This window comes from Anguilla rostrata, chromosome 5 (genome assembly GCF_018555375.3).
Source record: "Anguilla rostrata isolate EN2019 chromosome 5, ASM1855537v3, whole genome shotgun sequence".
Lineage (NCBI taxonomy): Eukaryota > Metazoa > Chordata > Actinopteri > Anguilliformes > Anguillidae > Anguilla > Anguilla rostrata.
Window position 1 is genome coordinate 13,000,410 of NC_057937.1, and position 18,593 is coordinate 13,019,002.

General features: G+C 39.7%; 1 protein-coding gene across 4 annotated transcripts in view; it reads right to left on the reverse strand.

Moving 5' to 3' along the window:
• lef1 (lymphoid enhancer-binding factor 1) overlaps positions 1-11,546 on the reverse strand; it is a 43,167-nt gene extending 31,621 nt beyond the window's left edge. For 2 of the 4 annotated variants that reach the window (XM_064335195.1, XM_064335196.1), the window contains exons 1-3: positions 10,416-11,546; positions 8,454-8,520; positions 6,868-6,995 (exon numbers count right to left, since the gene is read on the reverse strand). In XM_064335195.1, the coding sequence (XP_064191265.1) occupies positions 6,868-6,995; positions 8,454-8,520; positions 10,416-10,619 (399 nt within the window). In that variant the 5' untranslated portion in view covers positions 10,620-11,546. The remainder of the gene's footprint in view (positions 1-6,867; positions 6,996-8,453; positions 8,521-10,415) is intronic. The other 2 variants (XM_064335194.1, XM_064335193.1) reach the window with 1 other exon arrangement.
• Positions 11,547-18,593: the final 7,047 nt, after the last annotated feature.

The window sequence follows — 18,593 nt, forward strand, 5'->3', positions numbered from 1 at the left end:
CATAAGAGAATGGCTGGAGTGTGCCAGACCCATACACACACATGCACATACAAACACACATAGACCCAGAAATATGCACAGAGGCACAGAGACACACAAACACGCAGAAACCCATACAGACACAAACAAAGAAACAGAGACACAGACAGGCAGAAAAACTCAAAAATAATCCCTACAGTCAGTTTTGATGGCTTATTTCAAAGCCATAAAATTTGATTGTCACTGCCTACAATGTATGCAAGGCATTTGCTGACTACAGAATTTAAATACAATGACATATTCTGTCAAAGAAATTGAGGATATGTGCACTGCTTCACAATAATGGCAACACATTATTATACACAAACACACACACACACACACACAGTGTAAGATACAGAGGGTAGAGGCACACTTTACACAGCGTCACAAAAGGCCCATAAAGACCTGACTTTCTTTGCATTTTTCACACTTTCTTAAAGTCTAGCTTCCCAAAACTACTTCAGTACACACAAGCTGGGTTGTTACGACGTGACCTTTCTGAAAAAGGCCACTGCTTTGAAAAGAGACAATGTCTAAATCCTAGTTTAGTACAGGAAGTTGCCAAGGTCATTTTGTACAAATACTTTTTAATGGTGTTGGGAAAATTTGTTTTGTGTTTATTCATTTCACGAGGGTCTCATTTTCCAAGACAAAATTATGAAAAGCACCACCACACTGTAACACAACCATCGGAGACTGCACAGCAATTAACAGCAGTTTCTATTCAGTGCACAATGTACTTTTAGACAGTACTGTGCAAAAGTCAAAGACCACCCTTTCGTTCATTCAGTTTCCAGTCAAATCAGCCATTGAGACACATGAGATGTGGAGTAAGGTTTTATGGGCCGATGAGTCTAAATCTGAGATTTTCTGAAACTAGAGAAGGCAGTATGAACCAATGAAAGCTTCTCTGAACCGTGTCTACAACCATCAGTCAAGCATGGTGGAGGAACAGTGCAAGTTTGGGGGTGGATAACAACATCTGGAGTTGGTGATTCTGTTTTGATTGAAGGCATCATGAATGCTGATAAATACAAACAAATCTCAAAATATCATGCAATACCCTCTGGACAACATTTTATTGGGATAAAATTCCTTCTAAAGCAAGATAATGACCCCAAGCACACTGCTAAGGAGATCAAGCTGCTGGTGTTCCCAGAACAATGGACTGGCCACCCCAGAGTCCAGACCTCAGCGTCACTGGATGTGTTTGGGATTACTTGGAATGAAAATGCAACCAAGTTCTTAGACTGAACTTCTAAGACTGAAGGAGTTTACAATAAACATGAACAAATACCCTCTCTGAAAACGATCTTTGAAAAACTCTAAGCATGTTTCCCGAAAAGAATGGAAGCTGTAACAAACGCACACTAAATGCAGAAAGATGAGATATTATACATAGTTGTGGAGGTTTTTGTGTACTTTTGCGTTAAAATGCATTTGCTGCATTGTTTTCTGACATTGAAAAATTAAACTAAATTTGCACCTAATGGTTGTTTTCACTGGAAAGCAAATAAAAGAGCGGTCTCCTGACTTCAGCACAGTAGTGCTCATATTTCTTTAAACCACACAGGCCTCAGATGCTAAGAGTCTGAAGACAGTAACTAAACAAGACAGGCCTCGTCAACATCAAAACATCTGTATTTTCAGGCTCTGTGCACAGGATTGCATTCAACACTTGCATGTCACATTATGTGCATAAACATCCCCCATACTTTAAGGAAAAGGGTAATGCACAGGGCAACCTCCTACTCTAGGTGAAAATGCAAAGTCAATGCAGCCACCTCCAAGACACATGTGGGAGGCCCTTTCTGAGTTCATGGGAAGCAAACATAGTGCAGTATATACAGTGAGAAAGCCCATAGAAATCCAACATCCTTCATCCATTCTTCTTCTACCGTATCAGTACCGAGGGGTTGTACAGACTGATCTTGTTGTGAGTAAATATATGAGGCAAAATAATCATCAATATCATATAAGTTACAAAGTCACAGCCTGGGCCCTTAAAAATAATTCCGGTGGATTAATTTACAACAAATTCACCTACTGTCTATTATGATCAAACAATTTCATCACAACATAATTTCTCATCTTTATTTATGCTTACCATTTCTATTTTATTTTAATAGGCGTACTTCCTTTTCATCCACTGTTAACCAGAAAGCCTTCCCCTCTCACATCGCTCAATGTTTTTACGACACGTATACTCAGACTTGCAATGAAAGCTGCCCGAAAATTCAGTCACGGGGGGTTAAAACAGACCGAAGGCAAAAAAGGGGGGCTTTAGAACTGCGCAACACTGAGAAATCCCACACACGGCAATAACATGGCAACACACGCTATGCACATTAAAATGGCACATGCCTGAGATCATGTGACTGCGTCACAGATGTTTTCAGAAGTCGAGAGACCACACCGCGAACGATTACACCTAAAGCCGGCGTCTGCGATCGGGCTAAGCCCACAGGACTCGGATGAAAGTGAATTAACGGCGGAGCGTAGCGCGGACTGTCGCGGCAGACCCAGGTGCTGAACTGCGCGCTGCGCCGTCGGGAAAGAGGAGAGCCCGGACCGTCCGGCACAGCTGCGGAGGACACGCTCGACTGTGGAAATCCCTTTTCCGTAAGGCAGGGCTTGCAATTCCACGGCGCGCGGAGAGCTGCCGAATCCGTCACGTTTCACATCAAAGAGCGGAGGAGGTTCACCCCCGGCCCTGCTCCACCCGCGCCGCCAGGGCCGAAAGTCTTCAGTGAAAAGAAGCAAAGTGCTTTTCGGCTATATCAGTGCTGGCTTATTCGCTTAGACTGAGAGTCGGGGAAAGCGGTGGTTAAATTACCACGAATGTGTGGGCCGGTCCTGGACGTTCACGTTTCTGTCATGTTAATTCAGGCCATTTTTACTCTGTAAATACATTTGATATGCTATGCATTTAGGTATCAGCATCAACAAAAACATTTGATACATGTGTCATATTCAACATTCTTGGTGCAAGTTGAACCATTGTAGTGAACTAGGCCTATTCCACTAAATTGTGTCACGGCTATCAAGTTCTGACTTAACTCAAGAGGAGCATGACATAAGAGGACAACGTGTGCATATTCTGGTTACATTCATGCTCTCCCTCCAAAGGAGCCTTGTGTTATACTCAAGTTTTTCATCTAAAAATAAGACAGAAGCATGTTCAAATTCAAGCAAAATGGTACTTGTTTTGATATATAAGAATGCATATCTCAACCAAAAGTGTGACACTGACAAACGCCCCTTCAGAACAAATTCAGCATAAGAACTGGTTGGTAAGAGTGCTCTTGATTACCAGGGCTTGCAAACATCCTCAAATCCTTGGTTTGAGTAGATTTGGTATGAATGTGCCGTAAGCATTGTCTGCAATACAAAACAGTGAGCCGGTAGGTTTGTGTCAAAGGACATGACAATCATACAGCCCTGATCTTGACCCGGAAACTTCTTATGAGGAAGACGCTCCACAAAGAATAAAAAGGCAATCTTGTACATGGTGGCTTAAATACACAGCAGCCCACTAAAATGCTAAGTGTATAGGGGTAGAAATGAACCATACACTGGCATTTAAAACCACGCTGCCTGTAAGATCAAACTACTGAAAAAAAACAGACGCAGACAAGCTAATGCTGGATGAAAATTAAACTGTCCAAGGAAAAGCTGATAATTATAATTGCTTTTGGGGGAAAAAATGGCCTGCCTTCACATCTCAACTTCCAAAATAATCACAAGTTCCAAAAGCTGATGATTTTCTGGAGTGCAAATCCTAAGATGATCCCTTTTTAAAATGAAGTTTTGGGGCAATCCTATAGATTGTCCTGCTAAAGTATGATACTAAACATTAATTTCCAGACTGTGAAGATCACTACATGCTGATAGTGATTGGCTCAAATGTGCTCGATGTTCAATGACTGTTGGTTGTGAACAGATTTAATCTGGAGGCATCTCTGTTTCTATATGCAGAATTTTGGCCCTCCATTAGTTGAGCCAATCAGAGAGCAGGAGGGTGTAACTTAAGAATCATGTAAGCTTCCACATGAAATAGACACTGGAGCCAAAGCCTGGCAGTGCTTTCACCATTCACATAAAAAAGGAAATTCAGGGGTTATATCCAGACATCAACTTTTTTGTGAAGCAGTGCATATATCCTCAATTTTAATTGCACAATTAAATTCAATACCGGTAATCAACACTGCTTTGCCTTCCTGTCTATGGCCACTATATCTGATATAGTCATCGTTGCATCTGACGTAGAGTCTCAGCTAATCCGGGGCAAACTTCTTCATGTCTAAAGACCCCGGTCAATCAAGGATAGCAACAAGATCGTAACTGTTACAGTTTCTGATTTGTGTACAAGTGTATATGAGTAAAATGAAATCTCTGTCACTGACCAATTTCTTGTTCAGTAAAAATTCACTGTGAAAAAGTGATTTCACAAACTACCACACATCCCAGTGAGTATGCAGTACAAGCATTGCAATATTTATTCCTGTTTTATTTGTTTGTTTGTTTTTTTGTTCTTTTTAAAAGGCAATCCAAAGCAGATTCATGAAAAGAATGACGTAGCCACTGGAAATAGATCTGACCTCAAAAATGAAAGCAGAACCAGCCTTGATCTCAATGAACACAGGTGTTAGAGACCCCAGGTGCTGTATGCTTTTCTCGGATTAAAAAAGCATATGACTAGCAGTGAGCACTTCTGCAGTTCAACATCATATTGAAATCCATTTAAACATATCTGATTTCTACTGAGTTTTAGGAATGCAATAGAAATTAGTCACAGTGCGCTACTGTTATGTGGCCTCCAAGCCATTAGAGGGAGATGAATTTCATGAGGTCACCTACCAAAGAGTTTCCACCCTGAGCTCAAGAGGGCAGCCGTACACGGACAAAGCAGCCAACAGTGTTACACAGTCTCCAGCCCTGTTTAATTGAAACAATATGAAGAATGTGCATGCTCAGGTACTGCCATTGGCTGCAGGCACGCTGAGGAACTGGGTACCCAAAAGTAGTGGTGGGAAAACTTGAGAGACAAAAGGAGTTGGGGAACCCTGGATGAGTTCAGTATATAGAACGGAGATGGAATTTGTGTTACTTTATATCCTTCAGAGAAAGTTCAAACCACCACATCCCAACTGCAGAAGCCAGTAAACCAGCCAACCGCATTCCCCAAAAGGGACTCATTCACTGAATCCCTCTGGCCTCCAAAACAGCTCCCAAATGAATTTCTTTTTTCAGGTTGCTTCCTTAAAGTGACAAGTGGTATTTTTTGTGTAGGCACCTGCATTTGTCCTTTGGGAAAATCACAGAGCATGCAAAGGAAGTGCTTCACATTGTCAGCAGAACAATGACTCAAAACATACAGCTAAAGCAACCAATGAGTTTTTCGGGGCCAAATATTTGAATGTTCCTGACTGGCCAAGTCAATTACCCGTCCAGAATTCAATTGAACATGCGTTTCACTTGTTGAAGACAGGATTGATGGCCAAATGCCCCAGAAACAAACAGAAACTGAAGATGGCTGCAGTGCAGGCCTGGCATAGCATCATCAGGAACGATATCCAGCATCTGGTGATGTCTATCAGTTGTTGACTTCAGGCAGTCATCAAATGTAAAGGATTTGCAACCAAGTACTAAACATGACGACTTTATGTTAAATTGTCCAATTCATTTTATTCATCTAAAATGGGGGGACTACCAATAAAAAGGGCTGTAATTCCGACAAAGATCACTCGACGTGCAGATAAATGCCTTCCAATTAAAGCTGACAGTCGGCACTTTAACCTCATATTCATTGTTTTATTTCAAATTCAATGTGAAAATCCAGGGTTCAAATTTGTACAGAGCCAAAACAACAAAACTGTCACTGTCCCAAAACTTTTGCATTTAACTGTATGTCACTTAAGCTTATTTCTGTTTTGTTGCAGTCTTTAAATATCTATTTTGCTCGACAAAATTACAGTATGCTTAACCTGCATGTTGTACACCTACAGGCAAACAGTGAAACAGGAAATTATTTTTTTGAATGTATAAAATCCACCGTGAAATTATTCACAGACTCAGATGAATAATTTCAGTCTACTTCAAACTTTCCAAAACCGTTCATTTATATATGTGCCATGAAAAATTCATCAGCTAATTTGATACTGCCAAAGGATTCGAGTTTTGAACGATAACAAGGGGGGAAAAAGTCTCCCCTAAAGCTCTCTGCTAGCAGGGTGCTAAGAGAACGCATAGCTCCTGGCTTTCAGAGGCATTAGGCCATGTCGAGCCTGAGTGTCTTCCCGGCACACAAAAAAAGCAGAGAACAGGATTAGGCTGGACAGCTGCTCGCATGCTCGTTTTTAAATCTGCCTTTCATTTGCCTGAATCACATGTAGAATGCATGCTGGAACTGAGCAGACGGGGAAGATGGAAAATGGCAACATTTCAACCAGCAGCTCTCTTAAACACATCAACAACAACATGCGAAATCAGCACACCACAGCGTGTGCAACCCCTTATGTTTTGACAACTTTCTTTGCAGTGAAAAGTAGGTTAGAATTATTTTCTTTGAGGCCATATTTTTATGTAAATATACTGTTGCTAGACAGTAAGGTGTGCAATTCAGTTTGACTAGATGTACTATGAACGTGCAACGTTTTCTTCAGGGAATGTGTGTATTGAAGCTCTCTCAGCGTGATCAGAGCACCAGTTATCAACAGTCGATCAGGTAGCCTGATCACTTAGGGAAAGAAACTCATCACACAAGATATAAGAAGAATAATGAAATGCATAATGTATGCACGTGTGTCACACACACACACACACACACACACACAGGAGACTCACCATTCTGGGCATTGGTGGGGAAATGGAGCCATTGTTCATGTAAGAGTCACTGTTCATGTTGGACATCATGATGTAGCCTGGATAACCTTGGTAAGGATGTCCTTTGCTGTAGATATCTTGATGCTTCCCTGAAACATTGAAAGAATTAACAGTGAACAGACATCCAGTCAAAGCACCAAGTATTTCAACAGATTCAGTCACATGGAGAAGATGTAAATGGTAAGTGAAGAAATCAGTTACATTTCAAATTCCAATTATGCATACCCCTGTAACCCACTGGAAAGAAAATAAATATTTAAATGTTAGTCAAATATTCCACAAAGCCACCCCTAACTTATCCTAACAATTCTGTCATAATGGGAAAAAACTGGGGGACAAACTGGAATTCATTCTGACAACTTACACTTTTTTCATGGAATATTTATTTGCCTTCATCTCTTGTTAAACTGCTCCTTTTCTCTTTAGGGGTAGGGTCATTATTCCAGAAAACAATGGAGGTGCTCCACGCCAATTAGGGCCAATTAAGGGGAACACACGGATCATGTCAGAAGAGGAGGACACCCCACTGTTCTCCGTGACCTTTGACCCGAAAGGCTCTTGCTCCCAGAGGCCAGCCCACCTCATCTGGGAAGCGATACGCGTGACTCCCAGAGGCTGAAGTCCGCTGCCCTTCCCGGGGCTCGGTTAAAGGGCGTCCTGCTAAAACACCTCAGGAGGACTAAGAGTCGACCCGCATTCTGACCTGCCGCTCTACGCTCGAGGGTGAGCAACGACAAAAGCACCAAACCCTCCCTGCACAGCGGCCACATGTTTTCAGTGACAATATCAGGCGTATTTGCACGTGTGTGTAGGGGGAGGGACACACTTTGGACTACTCTGTCTTCTCCCAGAGTTAAGAGCAATACTAGTCACTCCTTTAGCGTTTTCGATTTTTTCACACTTGTGACCAGGAAAATGTGATCATTTATTAAGTGAATAACTATTCAGCTTCATCCTCAATAGTGCATCGCCATACTTACCCAATAGAAATAACATTGATACTCCACATACTTAATCATACTTCTTCCCACCCATAAATTTCAAAAGCTAAATGCCAATTCAACACACAGCAATCGAAGCAACAACCAATCAAGAACTGAAGGCCAAGTATCCGACCATTTGTTTATAAATTTAGATTTTTCTCCCTAAATCTAAATAGAACTAATGTTAAATATCTGTAATTATAATGTCATTTAATTCAAATGCAATGTATTTCTTGGTAATGCATGTCAGTTTGACACTGCAATGCCTGTATTCTCCATGCATTCACTTTGCATCATTCAGCTTACATCCCAGTGCTTCTACTGCTACAACTCAAAACAGGTCTAGGATGATGCTATTCAGTACCTTGTGCCTATAGGCATTTACATTATGGCATTACAAATAATACATTTCTAAATAAAAACCGAGAGTGCTGAATTTATGGAGGAAATTATAATGCAGCTTTGACACATAAAATGAAATACAGATTTGAAACCTTTAACCCATGACTGTGGACAAGGTGTGTTTTATTGAGAAAATTAACAGGAGTAACAGTTCGGACTTACCATTGTCGGGATGGTCCCTGTGTTTTTCATGGTATGAATCCTGTGGTAATTGAGACTGTCTATCAGCCTGTTTGAAAATAGCAGAGAACCCTGGTCATTGTGTTAGTAAAGAAAGGCACAGAAACAAACCCTGGCACACAGCAACAACTTCAGCTTCAAGGTCACTGTATTCTATACACCTTGGAAAAATGGATGGTGTCAGTTCAAAAATAAACCAAATGGAGGTTAAATAGTGTTTCCACTCAAAGCAACTCTTGATTAGATTCCAGTCTTAGAGCAAATAAATAGTTGTGAAGGCTAACAATTCTCAACTTTATGAATTGTATTTATGGAAAAAGGTGGAAACTGAGTGTTTTTTTTTTTTATTCCTTCATATATCAGCTATACTGTTTTACATTGGCAGGAAAAAAGGCTGCCATATACCAGATCATAGAAACATACAGGCAGCAGTTTCCTTCCTCCTTCCTCAATCAGAATTTCTAAAAGCCTTCCCTGTCAGGGTTCGTTTCCCTTAGGGTGCCTACCAGCAGAGTCAGTGAACTTTACTGGATTCACAGTTAATATTCACCCTTTCTCATTTTTCCTAATGACAGTTAACGAGGTGCAAGTCAAAAGATAATGAATTCCAAAACTCACGTTCATACATACTACAGGGTACATAATAATTGTTAGCCTATCAAAAGTACATTCATAAATGACTAGGCCATAGTGATGCAGGTTCCCTGCTTAAAATGGTATTTAGCGAAGCAGATTTCCCTATTACTGATTTTTCATCGGAAAAGCCCGATGCTTGAGATTATCGTACATATTAGTTTATTCACAAAAATTCGAGTGTGTGGCGATTTATAAGAATTAAAAAAGGACACAGCACACACATAGGCCTGTACGTTTTTTTGTATAATGTATGTTATTATTTTTGGTACCAAGACTAACAGATAAAAGCTCAGTGCCTACGGGTCAGTTAGTTAACGAGACTGAATGTGGGCGTTACGGGATAGGATGCTGGAACTAGTTTGCACGCGCCAGTTGTTGGACAACAATGACCATTAGAAAATGTTTTATTCTCTTTCACCAAGCTACATATTCAGCTGTCTAAAGTGGCGTGTGTTATTTCTTCACAAACCTCTTTTCTACATTAAAATCCTTAAAAAAAATTAAAAAAAACAAGTCGCAGTTCAGATGTTTTGAAACGGACTCGAAATAAAAAATACAAATGAAATACCTTGAAAATTGCATTTAAATAAAATAAAAAAATATATACACTTTTTTTTTATTTAAAAAACGGCCAACTCCCCATTTCTAGCAAAGCAAAATACAAAAAGAAAGTTGAAGAATAAACATTTACTACTTTTTTAAACTACGTACCTCATACCATTCTACAACCATTTTTTTAATTATTGTGGCTTGTGGTTAAATCATTACTGGTGAACGTAAATATATTCCTTTAAAATGTACCTTTATTGTATTAACATGTTAAAATTCTGATAATGGAAATTATAATTCGAAATCGCGTTACAATGCCTTCATTTATTTATACTAAATAAAAGGCTATGCCTAACAAATAGTTTCCTTTTTAAGTCTGGGCTCATTTCTTCTAAAACACCCCAAATAAACACATTTGTTTATTTATAATATAGATTTAATTTACAGGAAATTTGTTAAAGAGATATGGATGTTCCCACGTTCGTTTAGGTGTTTGTTTCGCTCACGTGGCCTTTTTTTTTTTTTTTTTTGCTAACCAATTGCTGTATTTTTATTCGGGCTTAAGTCTACTTCAGAAGTGAAAACAATTGTAATTTGAACAATATGAACTTCCTAAATGTTTAGAATGAGCTATGCATAATTAGGATTGGATTCCCCTCCCTTGTTTGTTGGACCAACTATAGATTGTATTATCATTAACACCGTAAAATTAGCATTCCTTTTACTTATCAATACATCAAATTCAATCAATCCACTCACGTCATGGCTGTTGCTTGAGTTCGTCTCCGACTCGTTCACTAAAGATGACTTGATATCTGCCAAATCCCCTTCTTCCTCCGAGTGACTTATTTCGGCGAATATCTGCTCTTTATGTGGATCTCCTTCGTCTTTGAAAGGGATCATTTCATCGGTCGCGCAAAGTTCTGGATCCCCGCCGCCACCTCCGCCAGCTAACTGTGGCATTTTGGTTCAAATGAATGTAAGTTGCTCAAACAAGGCACCTCTAACAGTTTTGTTAATAATCTAAATCCCCCAAAGGAACAGGAAAACTTCAGAAAACGAAATGTTTGCACACTTGGAGCGTTTCGTGAGTGAGCAGTCTGTAGTTGGCTGCAAACACGCGTCTTCTGTTTTGACTAGAGCAACAGGAGAGCTCTGTGTTATGATTGTTTAAGTAGGCTATTGTGGATTTTTAAAGTAGTCAGAAAAAAAGAATAACCGACACACCTGAGTAGTCGGAAATGTTCGCGGCAAAGTTAGAGCACATTCATTGTGCAAGAATCTTCTGTTCGCTGCCTTGTAACTTCAGAAATCACCAAAATTATACGTAACTCGTATATGCCTTATAAATTAGAGAAACATGCGGGTGTTTCTTTTTGCGGCGACCCAGTAAAAAATCAACAAGCCAATACCGTATTACAATAAGTGAAACTTAGAATATTTCCCATTTGATGCTCCGGATGCTCATATGTCTCCTCGGCGAAAGAAAAAGGGAAAAGACAGCAAAGTAAAAATAAAGATAAATAAATAATTGGATTGTTTTCACAAGCGACTCTGGAATCCCGTCTTCCTCTGTTAAGTACGCCGTGGTCTGCATTTATTTCATCTTACGGAGGCTAGCCTACTTTAGTAAATACTCTACATCCTTTACGTGAAATAACATAAAGCAAATCTAGGTCATAAAGTAGTTTAAAATAAAATATTTTCGATGTTTACAGAATTAGTTATGAGCCGCAGCTCCTCTCCGTTAAGTATTGTAGCACTTATGAGTGTGTCAGTGAATGTAGCTCTCTTTCTCCCCCCTCCTCCGCTCTGCGTCTTGCTATGGCTGTGGGGGTAAAGATGAAAGCGAAACCGCCGCTCTGATTGACACCACACCGATTGACACTCCCGAGAGAGAGAGAAGAGAGAGGTTTATAAATCGCACACGGCAAACGGGCAGACAGGAAAAAGAGCAATGGGCGGGGGGAGCGGTGTGTACGAAGCAAACACCAATCAGTAACAAATTACTACGATGATGTAAAAAAGAGAAGGATGAAGCTGAATTTAGTTGTATAGGCTACTTTTTGCGTGATGGGCTACAGAGAAGCGTAGTGTGCGATATGAATGTTTAAACCCAACACAGTAGCCTATGCCATATATTATTTATAATCTCCAGGAGCGCTTTATATATATCCTTTATTTCCCAGATTTTAAAAAATTCTGAAATGTTCATTTAAATTATTTTATAATTCATTGCGTGAAATTATATGTCAGTGTCACTATGGGTGTATTTAATTGAACATGTGCAGTCATATTTATATTCTAACTATTTAAAATGTACAAAATCAAAATTGCTGTCAAAGACCAAATTGTATGAAGTGAAACGTATATTTGCATGTAGAAAATGCACTGACTTTTAATGTAGCCTATTCTACATTAAATTGACATTGTATTGATGTGGTGCTGTATGTTGTAAATTGGGCATATATTATTTGACAGGTCAACAGAATTTTAGACTGACAGAATTGTTTTTGTTTTTCACGAAACCCATAACTATAATTCAAGTGATAATTGTTTATGAAATGACTTAAATTCAAACCTGTGGTTTTGAAAACTTCAAACGAATGCATGTGTGCATGAAGCCTGATTGAGATTAATTCATAGTATGACCTATGAATTAATCTTAATCAGGATTAAGTCCTAAAACAGGGATAAATAAATTTCCTCATCACGTGGGTGGTGCTTGGGTGGAATGCAACAGCAGGAATACTTGCTGAAAATGTATCTCACTTGGTAAACAGGAGAACATTGTTTTGTGATGATCTTTCAATTAGTATAGAGACCTGAAAACGTCAATTCTGGCAAATTTTTGTTTGATATCCTCGTGCCAAGCAAAGGAAAGCTTCTAAATAAATTGTAGCAATTGGAAACAAAAAAACATTCCAACATAATAATGTTGTAAATATTGCTAGGGTTTAAATAGATGTCATGCAAATATTACAGCTTGTAAAGAGTACAGTTTGTCATTTGTAATGTCAGTTGGTAGGTAAATATTTTGTAAATAATAATGAAATAGCAGGTTGTGTACTTTTTGGTTGGCTTTTTGATGTTAAATACCTGCTTCTCTGTCACGTATTTCAGTATCGTTTGAGTTTTACTGCAAATAGGCCTACGGGATATGGTCAAAAGCAAATTACTTTTTATTTTATATTTCCTGCAGGCCTCCCAGCCTGTTCTTTTGTCTCGATATTCATGTACACATTCAAATGTTCTGTATTAAATCAGCTCTTATAGAGTATATGCTCTCAGTTGGGCGCATATGTATTCGGTTAGAGTTGAACTAAGTGAACACTGGACATTTTCCTGTGCATACATCTACGTTTTTATGTTTAGGACGTAAATGCGTGTGTTTGTGTATACATTTATACAACGTAGGATATCAGAAGCAACACTACAACCGCCCTTTTATTCATTTATTATTATTATTGCCTGTATGAATGAGTAAATACATACAAGCGAGCTCCATCTTGTCGGAAATATTTCAAGAGACCAAATTCAAAAAAACTAAGGGAGAGGGCTGCTGGAGACATTGCGTGAGAATAACTCCGAAGTAAGAGGCAGATCTTTATAAAGCACGGAGGTGGGGTTAGCAGGCGGAGCTGCGGCTCCCTTTGATCTTCTGGCGGCAGTCCCTTTCATCCTTGGCCCCCCTCTTCTTCCCAATGCCTTTGTATGACTAAATTTGGTAAGAATATGGAGAGAAGCCAGCATTTCCACGTGTGCGCTCATCCCAGCTGAGAGAGGGGGCAAGGTTTTTCTTCCGGGTAAGGAGACAGCGAAAAGATCAAAGGCTTTGGATCTGGATTCGAATGTGGACGGAAGGGAGCCAAGGCTGGCAGCATTCCACAGTGTAGCGGAAAGCCGCCGCACAAATGCGCGCAAAGAAGTCGCGCACGAGAGCAACTAAACTCGTGGAAAGCGGGTGAAACCGTACTGAACAACTGCCTTCTTTCTATTGGTGTCCCCGTGTGTTTGAAGGTGCTGACTTTGGCTTTAAAAAAATATGCCAATTTCTGAATAGTTATTTTATTGGGGTTAATCATTTCGCACGATTCTTCGCTGTCCCTTTGAAAAAAAAAACGTATTTATAGTTGTAAATTAAGACAGTAACTGTAAACATTATCTATATTTAATATATGTTTCTGCACAGAAAAATAATGTCTGAAAACAGGGGCATGTGTGGAAATTCTTTGCCCCTGAAAGAATATGCTCTTGGTATAACGAGCCATCGATCTCTCATGTGACAATTATCTCCATGAGGAGAGATTCAGGTAAACGCACCATCATTCCCAAACATGCGCGTGATTGCACTCTATTCCTCATATTCGACTGGTTTTCCTTGAAGGCCATTGCACAGATAAAACTCGTGGCACAATTTCTCTATGTATGTGTTTATTTATTTCGCCTACTTATTTATTTCCTGTTACATTGTGGCTGCTTGTGTGCATTTGTATCTTCGCTGGTCAGTGATGAATAATGAAAACACTCGAGCACAGCCAAACAATGAGTCTAGTCCTCATGCACGCGGCTTCCCCTAAAACACAAATATGCCATTACAGTGGACAATGAGAGCCACTGAATATATGAATGTATGACAGCAGAGCCACAGCAAAGGGGCTCAGCTGATTGGAGCCTGGAACTTGAAAGGCATAGTGCAAGGCACAACGTTTCTGCTCTCACCCTTGTGTTAAACATTTTCGCCCGTATGATGTATTGGTAAGAGGGAAATGAAGAGGGTAGATGTCTGCAGATATGAAAAATGGGGACTATGGCCAGAATTCCTGGGGAGGCAGGGGTTTCTTGGTTGCAGATATCTCCTGCTCTGGCCTCCAGTGGAGTGTGTCCTACAGATTGCTGTTTCATAGTGCTTGCGCTGCAGCTATCAAACAGCAGGAGATGCAACTGATAAAATGGCCATACCTCTTGCATGCATTGCACACAGCATTTGGATCGCATTGTTTTAGTGCTGTGATCTTAACGGGGCACGTGGGGGGTTGTCTCAGTATCATAGCATGCTGCTTATTAATTTAAAACAGCACATGCATAATTTGTGTGTCCTGCAGCAATGCTATTCCCAGGTCTAGATTTTGATTTGTGTAACAGTTGGGTGTCCTTAAAGGGACGGCAGAATGGGGGGGAGATCAGGTACTCGCTCGTCCACTGTGGCCTCCACCTTGTGGTGATACCCCTGCAATGCTACAGGGAGGAATGGCTCTGTTTGAGCACATTAGCTCCCAAGGGTGTGACAGAATAGATAATAGGGTAGTTATACACTGTAGTTTCACCATGTAGAAATTACAGCACTTTTAATACATAGGCCCCATTTCAGGGCATCAGAATGTTTGGGATGTATTAATGTTACGTAAATGAAAATGACCATGTTTAGTACTTTGTTGCATATACTTTGCATGCAATGACTACTCGAGGTCTGTGACCTTTAGATATCACTAGGTGCTGAGTATCTTTTCTGGTGATGCTGTGCCAAGCCTGTACTGCAGCCATCTTGAGCTCCTGCTTGTTTCTGGGGCTGGTTGCTTTAAGTTTTCTCTTCGGCATATGAAACGCATGTTCAATTGGATTCAGATCGGGTGAATGACTTGGCCATTTAATAATTTTCCAGTTTTCAGCTTTGAAAAACTCCTTTGTTGCTGTGTGTTTGGGTTCATTGTCTTGCTGTAGGATGGAGCACTGTCCAATGAGTTTGAGGCATTGAGGTTGAACTTGAGCAGATAAGATGCTTCTATGCACTTCAGAATTAATTCTGCTGCTACTATGAGCAGTTACATCATCAATGAAGACGTGAGCTGTGGCAGCCGTACATGCCAAAACCATAACACCCTAGTTCCTTTCTTGGGCAGTTCCTTCAGACCTCCACACTTTGATCTTGCCACTCTCTGACACAAGTGAATCTTGGTCTCATCTTTCTGAGTGAAAAATTTGACTTAACAAATGAAATATTTAAAATCAGTCTAAAGCAGTGACTATCTTGACTATTATCTTAATTAGGCAACAGACTGCATACAATACCTTTCAGATTCAGTCCCAGGTATTATAGAATGCTTAATGTCATATTTGTATTGAATCACCCTTCTGTTTAGCAGATGTTTAACATGAGCCTCAACTAGCTCACAGTGCTTTATTTTGTGAGCCGAGATATGCTATTAATTTCTTACAGCAGGCATCAGTCATAAATATCTACTGGATAGAATGGTAATTCACTCCCATGATATTGTACTTTGCCACTGAGCCAATGAAGAGATAGCTCTTCCTTGCTTAAATGTGTTTCTGACTGCTGTTCTACAAAAGGAAGCAGAGCTCTGGTCTGTAACTACCTTAAGAGAGTGATCGTGTTTGGCTCACCCCATTAGACACTAGATTAATATTTCTCAATTCTCATTCAAGGATCATAGATAGATGAAAAAAACTGGACAGCACTCACTAGAATATTTTGAATTGCTATTTTTATTGATACTTGAGTTTATCAAGTATCAAGTTTGTGAATTGTCTGCGTTGGACTGTGTACAAGAAATACAGAAATTGCGATGTCCTGTTCTTTTCCATTTATTTGTAAACTTTATTTTTTTATTTGGGTTAGGGTTTTGATGTTAATTGGTTAACAGCAAAGCAGTAAAGCTATTTTGTTTTTCTGTGAGTTCATGAGACTTGGTAGTGTGAAGAGGGTCAGGGGACATTTGGAGGAAAAACATGTAAATCTGATCACTCATATAAAAAATATGAATAAACTGGAAAGTCTCCAGCTCTTGGTGATGTGATGAAGGTGACACAGATTGTTCCATTAGAAGCAGAGTGAAACCGTCCGATTATTGGTAAACCCCATTTCCAGGCCAAAGAAGAGGAAAGGATTTATTGCAATGGCACCAAATAGCATTGCATTAGTGTAATTTGGTTTGGCTATAATGAGTTCTATTAATACATAGAAGTTGAGTAGACCCAAATTTCATGCCTTTGATCATATTCTGATATTTCCTCATACCTTAACTACCTCACTCCTACACTCTACACTTCAGATTTAATAAGCTCTTATTTCTCCATACTGCATTCTGGTTTCAAAAGAGGCTATTTTTAAATATTTGCAATAGTGTATCCAGTATTGTGCTTAATGAAATCTGCACATGACATATGGTAAAATTATTATCTGTCAGTACTAGTCATGGTGGTTCCAGCAATGGTCATGGTTTCCTTTTACAAAAAAATGAAATAATCCTACAGCTTTGGAGATACACATACCATAGCCAAGTTCTAAATTTATGAGCTCAAATAAATTATCAGCTGCAGCTTTCTAGTTAGATCTTGAAATGTAAAATACCTAGTTCTATATAAGACCTTTGACTGTACCTACTGTGGCAATTAAAGAAATACACATTCTACATGATAAGGTTGGCTGGTGATTGGCTAACAAAATATTAGAAATTTAAATTCAAATGGCATGTAATCTTATTAACAACAAAAATACATTTATTGCCAAAAGAAAGTTTTTCAAGGACTCTTTGTGCAATGGTCATGCAATCATCATACATACTCCAGTGTCTCTATTATAATTCCCTTTTTGAAATATCCACCCATAAATTAGCTAAATGAATGAAGTATGTGTCCATTATAATGATCAGAATTTTAGTCATAATTTACAATCTGAATATTCTGTAAAGTAAAATGAAAGCCAGCCAATATTTATACTCAGTGAGTGCTCTGCGGTGGTTCGGTTGCCATGCTGTTGCTGTGCTGTGCTTTATGTGGGTTGTCAATCAAATCCTTTGGATGCACTCGACATCCTCTCCCCTCCAGTGTAGAACGTTGGCAGGACATGGAGTCTAGATTCCCCCTGCCACGGTTATGACATCTCGCTTGATCTACAATTATAGCTGCAAGCTCTGAGCCTTATCCATATAAAGTACAGGAAACAAACATCAAATTAAGATGAAACGGTTTTGCGATAAAAGCATTAGAAAGTGGCCGTTTATCAGCTGTGTGCATCAGACAGGGGAGGTCTAAGGTGAATTCAGATTTTTGATCCTCTTTGATGAGAGGAAAACATTAACAGACAAGCTTTTGAAGAGGAGAAACGCATCTCTAAAGCGATGGTTTTCAGAGGCCCAGATAGGTGTGCCTTGTGATCTGTTGATTTATAAAGACAGCAATAAGTGTGTGGCATGGTGTTATTAAAAAGGAAGCGATTCTATTGATGCAAGGAATTGAATTGAGGGGAATGTTTCAATTAATGTCGGAGACCTTTGAAACGTGTAATTTGCGAATGCAGTTTGCCAACACAGAGCCTCTTCCAAAGCGCGCACACACACACACACACACCTTGCAGATATAAAAACACTGAAAATGCATTCACAATTATAATCCTCCAGCCATTCTCTCTCTCTCTCTCTCTCTCAGACACGGTTGAGTTTGTGGACTCTAAACACCAGCAAGACTTCACGGTTGTGTTGTGTAATGTAGACAGAGCGCATTCACATCTTACTCCTACACAACGCTACAGGTGCATCAGGATGCACACAAACGCATTATCCTCTTGTCATTACTTAAGATGAATAGTCAGGTTGACACTCTGCTGAACCCTTTCCTTTGAGGAAAGCACTGCCATAGCAGAGAAGGTTTGCCTATGAACTTAAAGTTCTGTGAAGTTCCCTGTTCGCTATAGACACATCCCTTAATGCATTATGAGTCTATGTAAACCACAAGAGCCCATCGTGAAGCCTTACAAAGTTCTCCCAGCCTAATTAGAGGGGCAAGATCTTCACTCCTTCATTGAATGTATTCTTTTTGTGTGGAAGGCAGCCCTGTTAATATATCTGCAATCGGGAGAAATCAAATGAGCACATAAGAACTGTCAGAGCAAGAAGGAACCTCGGGATCTCTGCACACCAT